Source organism: Thunnus maccoyii, chromosome 12 (assembly GCF_910596095.1).
Source record: "Thunnus maccoyii chromosome 12, fThuMac1.1, whole genome shotgun sequence".
Taxonomy (NCBI): Eukaryota; Metazoa; Chordata; class Actinopteri; order Scombriformes; family Scombridae; genus Thunnus; species Thunnus maccoyii.
Window position 1 is genome coordinate 22,948,662 of NC_056544.1, and position 17,831 is coordinate 22,966,492.

General features: G+C 38.3%; 1 protein-coding gene across 1 annotated transcript; it reads right to left on the reverse strand.

Annotated features, from left to right (window-relative positions):
• Positions 1-448: 448 nt before the first annotated feature.
• vapal (VAMP (vesicle-associated membrane protein)-associated protein A, like) lies at positions 449-15,475 on the reverse strand. Its single transcript, XM_042429567.1, has 6 exons — positions 15,233-15,475; positions 8,565-8,717; positions 6,369-6,472; positions 5,393-5,473; positions 2,524-2,703; positions 449-1,402 (listed from the first exon to the last, which is right to left on the reverse strand). Exons 1-6 carry the CDS (start codon positions 15,288-15,290, stop codon positions 1,241-1,243), a joined length of 738 nt encoding a protein of 245 aa, XP_042285501.1. The 5' UTR covers positions 15,291-15,475; the 3' UTR covers positions 449-1,240.
• Between the last annotated feature and the right edge of the window lie 2,356 nt (positions 15,476-17,831).

A 17,831-nucleotide genomic window follows, 5' to 3' on the forward strand; every position in this document is an offset into this window, starting at 1 on the left:
CCTTCACCTCGTCAGTCTTATGTAAAAATCTGCTCTTATTTTTGCAGTTAATAATACTCCCAATGAAATGAAATACAAAATAGCAACTATAACTGTTAGCATGACTTTACACTAAAACCTTTAGAGGATGCACTTAATTTCAAGCTCATAACAGAGCAGAAGTCAAGCTGAGTTTTGTGACTCTTGGCAACTAAAACTAAAAATAATGACATTAACTGAAATGTCAGTGTATTTAAAGCACATGGTTAGCTCATATATTCTACTTTGTCCTTGTACTAAGATCTTTGTAAAGACTTCAATGAAAAAAAAAAGTATCCCCAATCCGAAATGTTGGCGCAGATACTGATGGAAACCTTGGCGCGCAAAAGCAGTATGCTCACTTTAATGGCATGAAATGATGAATATTTGAGGGTGTTTCATTCAAGAGAGACACAGGAAAAGACGGGTATCAAAACCACATTTTTTCGTTTTTATTTCTTCAACGCTTAATACCATGGGACAGGATTTTAAGAATGGAGACCTTATTTCAGTCAATATTTGCCTCAGAAGGAATATACGATCTGTAGTATAATATTATTAATAATAATAATAATAATAATAATAATAATATAAAGTCTGCATTGGTGTTGTCAGGAAAAGGACAGAAATGTACAAGAAGGAGGCACCTATATCCCCAGCTGGACCTGAACATTCCAAGACAAGAAGTAGAAATTACAAACTGAACAAATTTACTTCAGAGGCAATCCAGCAACAGGTAGCAAGGTCTTTTGATGGAAGTTCTTTCCTTTTTTGATTAAAAGGATTTAAAACAACATTTACAAGACACCTAACATTCCATTCAATTCCTATTAAAAACAACAGAGAGAGAGAGAAAAAAAAAAATCTAATCTTTTGACTGCCTCTTGCCCATGGTTCACTTTAGGTGCATCTTCCATGTTGACTGATAGAATACAACTTTCATTGTCCCGCCACATTACCTGTATAATCCAGCCATCAAAAACAGAAAACCAAAAAGGGAGCAATCACTTTTTTTGTCGCCTTTCTTTCTCAGCTCTCTGTGTGTACTAACCGTGTGAGATTGTAAAAAGGCGACGCCTTCGAATGATGCTGTACAGATGTGTTCACTGTAGGCCACACTACCAATGATATGGCAAAGTCAACAGAAAGACTTCTCGGTTTTTCCAGGCCTTTTTTATTCCGGAGCCGGGGCGGGGGATACGGCTGGCATGCATCTCCCAGTCTACAAGATGAACTTCCCTAGGAAGAAACCGATGAAGATGGCTGCTATGACGACGAGGAGGGAGGGCAGGGAGGCGGCGCCGGCTTCTCGGCCGAGGAGGCTGGTTGAGTTTGATGTCACGTGGTCTGAGCGGGGTACCTTTCTCATTCTAACACCATCGTCCTGTAAAAGAGGAAGACGAATGAAGGGTGTACCGTGTCGCAGCAGAGCAGAAAACAGATCGGTGCAATGCAAGACAGATTTACAAGCACTCATTAGATCAAAGTTAACACATTTGGCCTAAACTGATTTGGCTGCCATTAACTGTAATTGTAAAGTCAATGAGGTCACATAAAGACCCCATTTACACCTGGTCTGAACATGCGACCTGCTTCATGTACCGATGAGACATGAAATATGATCCAGGAACTCCTGCTTAAGTAACAAATCCACAAATTTAGGCTTATCAGCTGCCAAAATACTGCACAGCAGTTTATAATACTCTGAGTCCGGATTTTACACTCTGGAAAGTTATGACAGCTGCAACTGTTTTATCTTTATTGTGTTGTTTGTGAGGTCAACAGTAAAAATACTCCGGTTACGTTACAAAGTAATCCCACCAGGAATGTGTGCTTGCATGTGCCTAACGCAGGCTGCCCAATGCAGCGCCTTGCTGGATGACATCAGGTTGCGCTGCAGCAGAACTTGAGCCTGATTGATCTTTTTCGCCAGATGACCCTGCATATTTTTGCCAGAGCCTCCTGCGTTCACTGCCCCCAAATAAATGAGAGGGCTGTGGCTAAAACTGGTCTGAATGCAAAGCAAAAATGACTCCATACAGCAAGGCGCTTTGGAAGATTCTTGACGGACAACTACATGAGTCATGTGACCAACAGGGGTAACCAAACTAGCACTAATGTTTACAAGATTCTCCACTGGCTCTGATTACAGTGTAAGTAATGAGATTCTTATCATGAGGGAAAACTCAAAAAGCAGCTTATGGTTGCCTCCAGCTATGTCTGTCTGTCTCATGACCCTCACCTTCCATACACAGGCCATGTTTATTGAATGCATATCAAATTTGCATATTGAGATCCATTAAAATGCAAGTTGTGTATTTAATACAGTATATGTATTTAATATAAATACAAGGCCTGTGATCAGATGTCTATCCAGATAAATTGCGTGTTAACACCAGGTGTAAATGAGGCAAATCCTCTCTGAACTTAGAGAATAGTGTACCAGTGATATTCTGTGAATGAAACTTTCATGTGCTTGTACTTTCATTACTCAACACATCTAACCTTTAATTGCCGGTTCTCCTCAGCCAGCTTGTTCATCTCAGTTTGCAGCCTCTTGCACTTCTCCAGCACCTTCTTCATCTCTGTATCATCCAGTGAGGCAGTGGCAGGCACTGTGGCTGCTGATGAGTCGGCCTTTGCAGAGTTCATCACGGGGGCTGCTTTGGTCGCCTCCACGTCATTCTGCCCGACAAGGAGAGGGGGAGAAGTGAAATTCAGCATGCCCTGGGCCAGTAGCAGCGAGGTTAACCTCTAGACGCAAGTCTGCGCCAGAGAAAGGCAGCCTTGTTCGGGGCCCAGAAGCTCACAGTGTCAGATCAAAGAGACCGGGGAGGAAATGCATCCTCTCCAAAAGTCATGTTTGATGTGGCTTTGTTTTGTGGGAGAGACAACATCATGACGGCATGAGGAAATAGAGGCCTGCATTATGGATATACAACTACTGTATTGTAGTTGAAGTGTGACAATCAATACACAGGATATGATGTTATAATCCCTGCGCAACAATCCAAGTCAAGCATTTATAAAGAAGCCCATCGAGGCTCAAGTGATTTTTGGACTAAATGATATGCTACCATGGACAATATGAGGTATACATCATAAAACAATCATGATATTCAAACCTTTAATATATCTGGTTGGATTAGATATTGTACTAAATTTATCATATAAAAATCATATTTATACAGATACTGACATCTTTACAAAGAATTATATAAACCGTGAGAGACAATCTTTCTGTATATTACTGCTACAGCTAACATCAGATGTCATAAATCTATGAGACTATAGGAGAAGCAACCACATTCCCCACTGACAAAGTCTGTCTTCAAGGAAGAGGTGTGTCACTTAATCACATGAGCACCTCTGTTCAAAGACACTTTAACTTAAGTCTTTTCTAGAAACCCCCCTCTCTCCCCCCGGCCCTGTCTCACTGCACTTCCATCATCTGCACTTAACTGTATTTTACTTAAACCATTTAAACATAGGGTTGGGTATATTTTGAACATTTTCATGAATTGTACCAATACAGCACCCTATTTTCTGTAGCAATACCAAAACAATACTTATTTTCATACCTTAATTTGAGGGATACAAACATGTTTTACTACAAGTTCTTTGTTTTGTTTTTTTATATAGTTCTCAAATGTTAAATGTTGTCTAAAACATGAGCAAACCTACAAGAACTTTGTCTCAAGGTGGTAAAATGTTACTGGTAAAAAAATTTAAAAAACAAGAATTATCTGATCAAAGACGAGGTAAACTAGATTACAAATCTGAGCAGGTATTTGATGCCTTTCAGGTACTACCTGTTTTTAAGAATTCCTGGTGGCCAAGAATTTTGCCGTAATTGTCACCAGCTTTGAGTACTTGACAATTTTTGATCGTTTTAGACACATTTAATTTTATTCGTACTAAAAAGTATTGAGGTTTGTTATCCAGCCTCTTACCAAAGTACAAAAATGCTGCTCCCAAACATGCGTCTCTGTACTATAGTATTACATCCTTCGCTACATTTTCCTCCTAGAAAGTTACATACTTACCATGTTGCACATTACATGCGTGCTACACGTGCCAAAGCAGAGATAAGATATCGTGCTGACTCAGTTGTTTACACATCCACACTGTATCTGCTTAACGTAAGCTAACTCTGGCTGGCCCTGGTGGCATTTTCACCTGAACTGTGACAGCCTGCTGAGCTGTCCAGCAACAGTCATTATCCAAATCCTAATTATACTGATACCTCACTTAAACGGGCCTTCAGTGTTCACTGGGATACAAGTGCAAGAAATCATATCTTCACATTTAGTTTTTTGTTGACACCATCAGAGGGGTGTTGGATCAACTCTATGACAGTTTTTGAGGCCAGTTAGTGAAGGTGTTGTTTTGGAAACACATTTTTACACAATGTAGTCCAATACAACGCTTGAGCCACATTCAGCTCCATGTTCTTCATTGGGGTCTTAAGCAGTTGTGGTAAACTACTTAACAAACTTCTATAATTTCCATATAGTATGAACTGTGAGCTAGTCTTAGCTAGTTCAACATTGGCAACACTGTTATCTACCATAATCAGTAGTGGTTGGAACAACCAGCTACTTGACAACCACATCATTCCAACTGTTTACTCTGTACTTACACCTTTCTAGTTCTTTGCTCACCTTGAAAAAGTTTCACAGCAGCTGCACTTGCTATTCACGCCGGGGTACTTGAGCTTGACGTAGGCGGCATAGGCGACGTTAAATGCAGTGCAAAAGGCACCAACCGACTGTGGTTTATGTGCTCCGCAACAATAAGATGCATGCGAAAAAATCATGCATCCAATAATGAAACATTTACATATCATACAGTATTTTCAATTATGCTCAAGAATGTCAGTGTTGCTTGTACATTTCACAACAATCTTTACTCCAGCAGCTATGTGTCATGTAACAGCAAAACACACAGGTCCATATTTTTCTGAGGAGTTCTACTACACTATTTGTACCACATCTTGGCACCCAAAATTTATTTTTATCCATTTAAATTACTGTCGTATAAAGCATAAAACAATTATTTCAGGTGCAGCTTGGGAGGGCAACAGCTGAATGATTCATGAAGTATAGTGAGTAAGCAAAGGGAATAAGAAAAACTGAGGTAGCTATGATTTTTTTACTTTTTTTTCCTGGGACAGGGCGCCTTGGCCAGTTTTTCCATTGGTACCTCATTTTCTGCTAAGTTGACATTACAGCAGTGGATTTTTCTTTCAATGGAAAGCTACAGTATTCTGGAAATTTTCAACACAAGTCCTTTATCGACAAAATGATATTTCAGGTTATGATTCAAATTATGTGGAAATAAGCTGTTTTTAATGTACAGCAGCGCCTCTTACCACTTTATCGTTTTCAGAAGGCAGCTCGAAGACACATCTCAGTTTGGAATCCATGAGATCATCGGGTTTTGCATCTTTCCACTGGCGGAGATGAAAAATGGGCATGTTATTCATCAACCTAAACTGCTAGCAGCTGGATTCTATCCACACACACACACACACACGTCAACCTATTCCATACAATTCACATGCAATACAGCCTTCAATCTTTAGATATTACATAGAAACATGTACAGCTAAAAAACCTCTAACACGTACATCATGTGCAATTTCTTCCATTTATTTTAGGTCTGTATTTTTAGAATGACTACTTCTCCAAAACTCCAAAACTTTGAAACATTTGTTTTGTGATGGTATATATTCAATGACAGAACTGCCTTTAACAACAAAAAACTGCTTTATGGCTGAATAAAAGGAATAACCAATGTCAAAAGTCAAATGCATTACACAGAATTACATTGAGGTCGAGCAATGCAATGGAACAAATGTGTCTGATAAATCTGTAACCTTATTAGTTTCCAGTTTACTTAACTGGACCAGTCAGACCTTTGTTCCACTACACTTCCTGGATTTTGCCTCTCATTCAAGACAAGCCAGTTCATGAACACGACTACAGGGTAGGTGCTTGTACTGACTGACTGAGCCTTTGCTGCTCTCTGGTGGACAACTGGAGGCTACATCCCAGTTTGTTTTATGTTCTGCCATAATGGCCTCATCCAAGAGTAAAAATTCTGTTGTTTTTTTTTTTCAATTTTTTTAATGTCAAGAAAGATACAAAAATGTACAATGAGCGGTGGAACACTTGTACCATCAAAAATCAAAGATTACAGGTTTTCAATTAGCAACTCGACAACTAACTGAAATGAAAAGTGAGAGGTACAACGTGTTACGTTTTGGTGCATATGTTTTGGAAACATATTTATGAAAAGTCCAAAAGGCAATTTTAAAAAAATGAATAAATAAAATAATCACTCACCAATGAGTCCATGTCAGAAACATTTGGCGGGGCAAAAATCGTCTGCACCATGAATTTGTGTTTACTTTTCTCATTGGGGTCATAGTCAAAGGGCTGTAGCATGACTGTGAATAAAAGATGAACAGTGTTATAACACTTGAGCAAAGGCACATGTCTACATAGAAAAAACACTTAACATTCAACATAATAAACCTCAGTGTTCAATTCCAGGAGGACGACACACAACCCATGTTCAAAATCTAATTTGCATTTATTTGAGGAAGGATGTAAACTTCAGTGATGAAACATCAATATCTTCCTCATGTAATATGGCAACTTTAAGTTCAATTCACACTGAAGGTTGAAGATTGAAGCCTTATTGTCATCTTGTTGTCCTTTTCTTTAATTGGTTATTTCTACAGTCTCTCAACCAATTTAAGGAGGATATTGTTTATTTTCCAAATGTAATTTAGCAAATATAAATTGCCAACATCATTGTACAATTAAAGTGATAATCCATTCAAATTTTTTTTAATAGTATCAAATAATCTCCCCCCGTGTAGCCGTGATGGGAGGCTGTACAGAGCTTGAATTAAAGTCATTTACTAAATGTTTTCAAAGCAGCTATTCAATCACAACACAAGCACCAAATGGAAGCAGTGTATTTAACCATTTTCTGACAAAGATTTAAATATTTTTGGGATGCAACTAACAATTATTTTCATCATCAATTCATCTTTAATGTGTAAAATGTCAAAAAAAAAAGTGAAAAAATGTCCATCACAATTACTCAGAGCCCAACATGACGTCTTCAAACGCTTGTTTTCTTTGACCAACAGTACAAAACGCAAAGATATTCAGTTTGTAATTATGTAAAACAGAGAGAAGCAGCAAATCATCACAATTGATGAGCAGAAACAAGAGAATGATGGGCATTTTTGCTTGAAAAATGACTGAAACCATTAATCAATGATCAAAATAGTTACTGATTAATCTTCTGTCAATCAACTCATGAACAAATATTTAAAACATACAAAGCAGAGACGAATTGGATTATCTTACAGTAGTGGTTTGGGAATTTCTAAAGACATTTTGATACCATTTTTCCCCACTGTGAAAATATTATCAGTGAAGTATATTGTAACTAACAGATAGCAATTCAAGCTGACCACAACCACTGGAGGAAACTATCAAGAGTCACCATTTTAAAACAAGCAAAACACTTCAGTAACCGGAAACATTACATATATACATACCAACTGACCAAATTACATTAGATTAGCCAGACTGAGGCTAGTTTGACTGTGTAAAGCAGAGAGAAAACCTTATTTACCAGTGGCTACATTTACATACACATTAATCAAATGTTTCCATGGGTTCCTTTTAGGCCTGTTCCATTAATACTGCTTTTTTAATGCTACATTTAACATGCAAAAGTTTTATTTAAACTAAAACCTGACACCCCAACCTGACAGTCCAACATAGGACACTGTAACCTGTAGTTTTTGTGGTGTGTCCTGCACTATTTGTTCTGGTGGAGCCTTATCAGCTGAATCAACACGGTGATTTTGCATTTAGGTATTCACATGACTCAAACGTCCCTTGGTAATACTGCCAAAAATTGTAGTACTATGCATCTCTTGCTGTAATTACAGGTATTCTGGATATAAGTAGATTCACATTAACCAAGTTAGACAGCAGGACTCTATTTTTCTCACCTTATGGCCTTCATTGCATTAGGACTTGATTACTGGTGTTCATGGAAATGTAGCCAGTGACCCTCCAATCAAAAGTGCCTCATTTGTTTTGCTTAAAGTCTTACGTTTTTGTTTTCTTAGTTTTTGGTTACAGAAATTAATATTAGTTATGTTAAAATATTGGAAGCCATAATTCACTTGCAGTACTTAGCTGACCATCAGGTGGATATACTGTGCAATTTAAAATGACAAAAGGAAAGTTTGTGAATGTTTAAATTGTTCACTGATGGAGTGGTGGTTTCAGCCCTGCTGTACGACTGGTGTACAGCTCAGTTTCTGTTGTGATGATCTGATCTGCTACTCTACTGGGCCACAATGACATGTAGACCGTGAAGACGCTTTTGGGTAGAAACCGTGCTTCCACAAATCAGTTTGGGTTTTTAACACCTTAGCTTTGACCAAGTTCATAGCCTTGTTCACTAAACTTAAAAGGGAAAAAAGTGAATTAAAAAAAACCCACCAGAGATGCTGACAGTTGCTCCCGGATCGATGACGCCGCTGTTTGGCCGTACACAGTACCGGCGCGGCGCTGTCGTCTTCACTTTGAAACACACTCTTTTGTCAGAAGGGTTCTTCAATTTGAGGCTGGTGGTGACGACATCTGTGAAAGGACCTGATGGACAGAGTGACAAGCACATATGAATTATCTTTTCTGTATTTTTTTCTGAGAACACTGAACCTCTACACTCTTGCTGTGAGCAAACCAGCACAGCACAACCGCAAGAGAAAATGAAAAATAAAATATATTTACATACACATATAACAACATATTTTTTACAGTCACATTGCTCTAAAAATATACAAAGCAGTGTAGTCCTTCGCTTTAGAATCCATGTCTTTATCATGATTAACTATCTGAAGAACATTTTTCTGGTAGCAAATTCTGTGCCAGAATATAAGTGGAACCAGAACAGGGATAAAGGTGGAACCATTAAAATGATCTGCTGCTGCATGAAATTGCAAGGGAAACAAATTTCCAGCGAATTTGCTGAATTCGAAATACCAGATAACGCAAAGTAAATATCTGGCATGTCTACAGAGTTGCTAAACGGAGGAAATTCAATATTTAAAGTTGCACCTCATCCTCAGAGCAGGGATAGGCCTGCAGTATCTTGATGCCAGGTTAAAAAAAAACTCTAAAAAGATTACTTGAAAAATACTGTCAGGCTGCAACTCAATTAGGCCTACATGACTAAGAGGACTAATTGAATAGAGATTTCTTTGGCTTCTAGAAACAGGACTGATGAAGATGCAGTAGGCAATAAAACACTGACATACTACCATTATTCTTGTACGAAGTACTCGAAAGTATGACTCGAAATACTCAAACAAATGTTTTCTTGTGTTTAAAAATATTTGAATACCTATGATTTGCTTGGTTAGACTTCCAACTCAATTATAAGAGTTTTTAGATTCTGCATCCTCCTTATAAACTGTTGCCATTTGCAATTTCAAAACTGCATCTCTAAATATTTCATTAATTATGCATCCATGCCGGAGACGTACTACTACCTACAAATGCAAAGTTTAGCATGAGACATTTCTCAAGATCTCCAGAACTTCCCGTACTCACTGCATATGCCTGCAGAAAAGATGGGCCAAATCACCTGAATCAATTAAGTTTTTTTCCCCCCAGACAGCTAATTTCATATAAATGTCCCATGTTCATATTAGAAATTAGGATGCTGCTACACTCAAGTCATATATCAGCAGATCAATAGTTAGCTCTAAATCTTGTGACAGAGCTTGCATCAAATTAGGTCCTTAACCAGGGTCAGCACCATCTAGCTTTGATGAACCATGTCATGTCGAAAACACAACTGGACGCCAAGTCAGGGGTACCCCAAACTCGATCAGCACAATTAGCCTGGGAGTCTAGGGAAAAAAAAGGTCTCATGATTCATAGTTAGCTGACATCATACGATGGATGCTATCCATGAGGTCGACAGATTTCACCTGCTGCACTACTTTGCCAGTTGTTCATCTCATGTTTAGGTTTAATGTCACAACTTGTAATATAAAGGTAGTGTTTCATAGAACCATAGGTATTTGCACTTGTCGGCCCTTTTGAAGGCAACATTGATGATAAAGTTGGAAATTTTTCATTTTGAGTTACCAAACTAGATTTGTTTCACTCTCTGCGAGGCTAGATCATCTCATTTTGGGGAGGTTGTACAGGTTCATCCCCGCTTTCAGGTCCTTTGAAGTGCACACCTTCATGGATAACATCTTTCAGAGGATCCAATCATTTGGTTATTAGGGTTAATACTCTTATTTTGATGTTGGGTCAAGATATGAGGGTCTTCTCTGGCTGTTCAACACACCGTGGCATTATCTTTAAAAACCCAGCTCTACTGGATGCAAAACAAGAAGTCATTGTTAAATTTGTGTGCACAAATTCTCAAAACATTTTTATCCATGATGCCTGCCAGGGACTTTATGTTTCCATGTTAGAACTGCAAATACTTATTTGATTTTCCATTTTGAGCTGAAAGTACCTTCATTCAAAATAAACTGTTTCTTGTGCCTTGCCATAAAGGGCTAGTTGGATGTTTTAACACTTATGACTTTTTTTCTGAGGATCATCTGATTAACAGTGTGACTACTTTGTATTTTAAAGGTAAAAAACAGAACCATGTGAAAACTGTCAAATAAATTCAATTCATGTACAATATATCTACTCTCTTTCCTTACTTTCTTAAGCTTGTTGACAAAGCCAACATTCAGCCCTCCTTCACACCCAGTTCTCAGAGAGATAAGAGGCAATGCATGACCAGATTGGAGTGGCTCCACCAAGCGAAAGAGTTACGGTGAGGACTAGGGCGTTGTTCTCAACACAGGTGCGTCACAGAGACATTCCTACAAACCTGAAAAACCTTGTCAATGGCGCTGTGTCTACATTGCAACATCTGATATTTCTATGCACTATCTCTGCTTCAAACATGTTTGTTCTTTCTTGTATAGCTACTATTAAGCCAGTGATAGGACATATGAGGTTCTTCCTCACTTACTGTGATTTCATATAAACTTGTGGCAATGTGACAAAGTAATGTTGTTTGTCAAGGTCACATGTATCATCCCACCCCTATTTAAACAGAGGTGAAAAGTAACCAGCATATCTTGTTGATGTATAGTAAATCAATGGGTGACTCAGCACAGTAATGAGAGTTTAAGCACAGGGTTTCTTAAGTTGAAATTATGATGTTTAGGATATTTTGAATCAATGAGAAATGAAGACAAGTAAATATGATATAATGGCACAGATCAAAGGTCCATGGCATGATCAGTAGAGCCTGTCAAAGTCTAAGCATGTCAACCATTCTTGCTGGTTTTGGACTTGCCTGAAACATGGAGCTGTCCTGACGGGACAAACACAAACCTGATGCTTTTGTCAAATGAATCATAGATACCATATTATGACGAATAGCTTCTTCCCTTTCAGTGACAGAGACTAAACAAGTGAATCCAGACTCAAAATATTTATCAAAGCCTCTTTTGTCAGACTCAAGAAAGACATACAAGACAACTGAGTAATTTCCCCCTGCAAATAGGAATTTAAGGTTGGGTTAAATAAAGTGTGTTTTGTACTGTGAACATTACTAAAATCAAGACTGAAATGGATATAACACTGGAAAGCAGTTGTGCGCATCAGATACACACCCACACAGCCTGCATCCATTGCCTAACTCAGAGATGCCACCTTTGCTTAAGCAGCGTTAGCAGCGTCTCTCTCATCTCGTTGCATGTATGCTGAGTTAGGGTCCCCCAGGCCAGTCCTATTCTAAAAATACCAGCCAAGGAAAGGAGGGCTGCCCCCTCTAGCTTGCTGGAGGAATCCCAGCAGAGGCTCTAAAACAGACCAGCTCTCAGATATACGCAGACCAATTTAGCTCCGTCTCTGTGACAGTAAAGGAGCTGTGGTCATCTTCCTTCTCCTCGTATTGCTTCTTAAAAACAGAACAGGAACCGCTTCATTTTCATTAGTGTTCTTCCTAAAATACAGAATTCTTTCCTGAGTGATCATCTCTGTCGTTTTAGTGGTTTATATTAGATCAGATCAATTATACGCTTCATTTCATGTTCCTGGTGGTAATGAATGAGTCTTTGCCAAGAGGCAACAACCAAACTCACAGTCAGCTTGCTAGTTATCCTTCTACTAAGAAGATACACCATTTTATTTGCAACTGTTTTGCATTAAGATTTACATTTCATATTAAGACATTGGTATGGGTTAAAGACGCAGCCATTGGGATGTTTTTCTTTGTGCCTTAGAATGTATGTTTCGTCCTTAGTGGTAAAGAACAGGTGTTTGAATTGTCAATTAATGATTTTCAATATCAACCTCACCTGTCATAACTTTGCATCCATTCCAGTATGCAAAGGCTAAATGTTTAATCTTATGAGGGGAAAATGTAAATCATATGACTGATCAGTGATCAGAATAAGTCTAATTAGAGCAAGATTTCGTAATCAAGTAAATGAGGAGTTTCGTGATCAGATTATGATGGATCATGTCTCTGCCATCACACTCACTGTCGATATCATTTAAAAGGTCAACTGAAGGACAAACATTCATTTATGTATTTGGGTTTAACTTTGGCCCTTTTTTTTTTTTAAAACCTTTATGTATCCAAAACAAACTGACTGGGCTGACCAGTGCAGCCAGGCCTCTGTTGTCAGCCTCTCCACTAAGGTGACTGTTAAAGCACCAGTAGCATGTTGCACAAACTAAATGCAAGTTCGATCAAAGAGTTTTCATTGATCTTCAGCCTTATCCATATGCAATTTCCTTTACTGGCATGCTTACAAAAACCGAGTGTATTTCACAAGAAGGCTCCATTCACCACCACAAGTCTTGCACCTGATGATGCAGTCACAGGCCAAACAGCAGCAGAAAAAACAGTTTATCTGGTTTGAAATAAAACGTTGACCAGTTTAATACAGTATAGAGAATGATTATGGATTTAGGGTCAACATGGGTCTTTCTCGCTTGTCCCCAGTCTGTGTAGTCACCAGGTATCGGATCTCATAGGAATGAATCTGAATGATTCTCTCAGTTTCACAAGGGACACCTCATCACCAAAGTATCTCAATGACTAAACCCCACCCAAAGCTATCACGTAGGTCTGGTATTTGAACTGGTGACCTTTTTAACAATCCTGTCAAGTCCAGGCTACAATCAGTATCCACTCATACCTACTCCTATCTGACAATCAGCCTCGTAAGATCAGCAAGACAACAGACAAAGAGTCTTAAGTTCAGCAACAATAAAACACTGCCTTGTCAGCAATAATGTCTGCCTTAGTAACTGGAACAAATAACAGAAATGCAGAGAATTCTGGGTCAAAATGAATACTGGTCATGAAAAGAGAATAGTTCAACTGCTGTGGGGGAAAGAAATCTCTCTTCATTGTTTTACAATATCATGACCTTGGGAGACTAGCTAAGCTACATTAAAATTTCTACTAACATCAGCACAATACAGTTTTACTGTCACCTTGATCACGTGAAATGATCACTTAAAAGGATAGGTTCACAATTTCTCAAGTCTGTCTTAAAACAGCAGTCAGGTGTTCATATGAACAGTGAAAGAGGTTTTCCTCGCTGTTATCATCCCTCCTGTTCATACTGGATATTAAAAGATTCCCTTCAAATGCGCTTTCAATGGAACTCATGGGGGCCAAAATCCACAGTGTGTAGACAGTCATTTTGTGCAAAAATGAATTTAAAAGTTTACTTGAAGCTTATATGAGGCTTCAGCAGTCTGAGTTAGTCATACCAAGGGGATATCTGCCACATTTACTTCTTTTTTGCATAAAATTCCCTCTTTGTCTTTCCTCTGACAGTGTTTCCCTGTTGAGCTGCAGTGGTAGTAACAAAAAGAGGGACTTTGACACAAAAAAGACTAACATTAAGAGAAATCTGCTTAATTTGACTAGTTTGGACGGCTGAAGCTTCAGATAAACTTTTACATACATTTTTGTGGATTTTAGCCCCCATCGCTTACATTGTAAAGGCATCATGAGGAGATCTTCAAATAGCCAGTATGAACAGGAGGAATGATAATGGCAAGAAAAGCCTGTTTCAGCGTTCATTTGGGCACCTGACTATTGTTTTAAAACAGACTTGAAAACATTGTGAACCAATCAAGAGCAACAGTTGGAATCATACCAATGTCACATGCTTAAACGACATGTAGTGGTTGATGTAACAAAACAAGGCTGACAGGTCTGCATTGTTTAAAAACAAGACAGCTTGTTGTTGGAGTAGCAGCTAACAATGTACATGGTGTTATAGCTCTTATCAACTTTTGCATTAGCAAGCTAGCCTAGCAATTGTTAGCCAACGGTTAACTGACACATCATTGAATGTTATCACTGCCAGCCAAGCAATCTGCGGTGACCTAATGTGTGAATTTCTTTAGGTTTCGTATGAATGGGTTGCAAAAAACAATATTAATATCCACTACTGAGCAAAAAACTATTAATAGAGTTAGGAGAACCGAACTAACATTAGCCACTTAAAACAATTGGTTGTTAACGTTTCAGTTTACGTCGGTTAGTTAGCCAAGTTTGTGATTCCAACTGCTCATTTTACTAGCTTGACATGGCAAAGTATCTACCAGAGGTGTGTCAGGATGGACGCTTCATTTGTCGCTTAAAAAGTTAATTTCCTTTCATTTAATCTCCGGGTTATATACGGTAGGAATTTCAGGGAATAGGCTGAGCCCTGAGGAAACATACTAGCGGCAACAGCAGAGTAGCTCATGTTGTTACCAAAGTGAAAGCATTGTGTGTTACGCTATATATTCATTTAAAATCCGTGTGACAAGCACTGGCAGTTGCCCCTTATTCTTCCACCACTTTGCTACGTGTTGTCAGTTAGCTGGACATGAGCGGCAAGCCGTCTAGGTGCACGCCACGCCGGCTATCCACGTCACTACAGTGCGAGGATATAGCGGCCCGTCTTGTCCCTAGCTAACTTAAAATGGCGGTGAATGCTAGCTAGCATGCTAGCAACGAAATTCGCTTGAGGAGCAGTGTGTGAAATCATTACAGTCAGGTTAATTCTCCGCCGCTACTCGCGAAGACATTTCAAACACGTCAGCACATTTGTTGGTTTACCTACCTTTAAATCTGAGGTCAGAGGGAGGGTCAAGGACGAGGACCTGATCCAACTTTGACATTTTAGCTGAGGGGATGCACTTGATTTCGGGATCGGGGAGTAACTGACAAGTGGAAATCCTCGAACCCCTGCTGCCACCACTGAGTCAAACGCTGACTGAGCTCTGAGAACGAGCATGTGGGTACAAATACTTGAACGCGCGAGTGCACAACCCTGTTGCGCGCCCTCGTGGCTGAGCAACTGATGTGATTATGGTCCAGTAATGTAGTTATACTGCGTGTACACTGAAAACACTTTACAAAATGAGTCGAGTCCCGATTTGACCCATACCCAGTTAAATATAAGTTACATGGTGTAGAGGTATCGAGAGGTTTAAAGAGGAACAACAAATTGGGGCTGTTTTGTATACAAGCACAGTCATGCACAATACCTGCATAGCATGTGAGCCTTGTTTTCACTTTAAATTACCTCCTACTCTAAAAATCATGTTGTTAATATTTGAGAACTGTCCTATGTTAGGTAAGTGTCCCTTAAAACTAAGTGCAGAACGTAAACATATTCATTACAATTGAACTTCAAAATATGTAATTTTGTTTATATATTCCTCCTAATTTCCTATTTTGCATTTGTACCACTCCTGGCAGAGTTACATTTTCTGTATTATTATTATGATTATCTAATATTTAACTTCTGTTTATTGGACATTTGCAGTTTATAAAACACAGAATCAACATATGAAATAGTTCCAGTTTAATCCCCACCCCTCCCCTGCTCCCCAACATATCCCCCACCCACCCAGCATCCTCCCAAAATGACATGTAACATAACATATAACAAGCATAAATAACATAACAGACATACAACCTCATTTAGATGGACATGAACAACAAAAGAAATAAAAAGTTGTTACTGTTATGTTTTGTTTTGTTTTTTGTTTTAAAAAAAAAAACGAAGTTAAAAAGTTTACTCTCTATAAAATAACTCTTAGTTGGACAACTACAGTGTTGCTCCAAACCGAGAAAGAATTAGCTTAGGAACTCTCCCAGTCTGTTATTTGGGTTATAGGTTGTCATAGTAGGTAACAAAAGGTCTCCAGACTCTTTCAAATTTATTTGCATTCCCTTTCAATGTAAATTAGATTTTTTCAAGCTTCAAGTGAAGGATAATCTCTCAAGGCCATCTTGTATTTGATGGTGGCACCGATCTCAATATCGATATGTGAGAGTTTTGAAAAATCAGATAATGATATGTTGGCCAATATTCACTTTTTGCATAAATACATAACATGAGTGAGCATTTTAAAGGATCCCTTAGATTTGGTTATTAAATAGTTTTTACTTGTATGTGCCCTCTAGTGGACAAACTATGTAACGACAAAACTGTTTCATTTCTGGTTTTTAAGGACAGCGATATCTTGTCACGCATCAGCTGCCATATATGCCAATGTTTATATAGCTGTCACAATCTAATATCGGCATGCCGATTTATTGATCAGGCTCTTATTTTATAGTTAAGATGAACCAAAACTTTTATGAAGTTAAAAAAATATCAGGAGTAAAGATAGAAAAATGTATCTTTATTTACCAAAATTGATTTACAGTGCCATAACCTACATGTATTTTAATGTGGTGGTACACTTTATCAGTCATGTGTTTAGTTATGTAAATTTCTGTCCTAATCTTATCTTACTCTCTCACACAGTTAACTATTATTGACCCACATATTTTACTGTCTATTAAGAGCAGCAGACTTTCTGTCAGTGTCAAACAACTTACTACTCACAAAGTATGAACACAATGACATACACGACTTGGAATCTTTTATGTGTTTCAAATGGCAAACAATATAATGAAGTCCCTGAATAGGATTTCTGTTTTTCAGTAGTAGAAGAATTTAAAAGTTGGTTTAGAACAAGCAATTTTTCATTTGTTTGAATTGAAGGCCTGACATCACAGTTGTAAAGAGGCATATTATGTTCAGTTTGCCATTCTTAACCGGCTTAAGCTACAGGATCACATTCAAATTTCTTTGATTGTGAACTATCAAACAGGTTGCCATGACTGTATGCTAAAGAGCAAGATACAGTTCCTCTAAAGGGCGCTAGAGGCCAGCTGCAAAAAAAAAAAAAAAAAAAAAAAAGAAACCTCTTGACTGCAATGAAATGAAAGAAAAAATCCCCAACTTTCCTCTAGAGAAACAAAGTCAATACTATTTCTCCACAACAACTTGTGATGCTGATAATGTGTCCTGACCCTTTTAAGGAATAAAACTTTAAGGAAATTGATCAAGTCATTGCAGAGGAATCCTGATGTTTCATACAGTTACAGTGTGTTTTGCTCAGTTTGAACTATTAATATCCCACTTTACTCTCTTAGAGACCATTGACAACTGTGGCTACGGTTAAATCCGTCTTCGTGACATGAAGTGTTGGCCTCTCGTCTGTAAGCTGCTGAAAGAGTAATCCAAAGCAGAGTACTGGATAGGACTCTGTGGAATGCTTCACTCTGCATGTAATTTGTGCTGTTTACAGCTTTTCAAAAGGACTTCTTAACAATATATGTGAAAACATGACACAAGACTAATTTCTTAAGTGTTTCTTATT

Bases quoted from the DNA above. Each gene is read 5' to 3' on its own strand.
- vapal (XM_042429567.1), bottom strand. From the start codon at position 15,290: ATGTCAAAGTTGGATCAGGTCCTCGTCCTTGACCCTCCCTCTGACCTC. The intron at 6,473-8,564 runs GTGGGTTTTTTT...TTTTATTCACAG, and splicing joins AGCAACTGTCAGCATCTCTG to TCATGCTACAGCCCTTTGAC. The intron at 1,403-2,523 runs GTTAGATGTGTT...CCTCTTTTACAG, and splicing joins AGGAGAACCGGCAATTAAAG to GACGATGGTGTTAGAATGAG.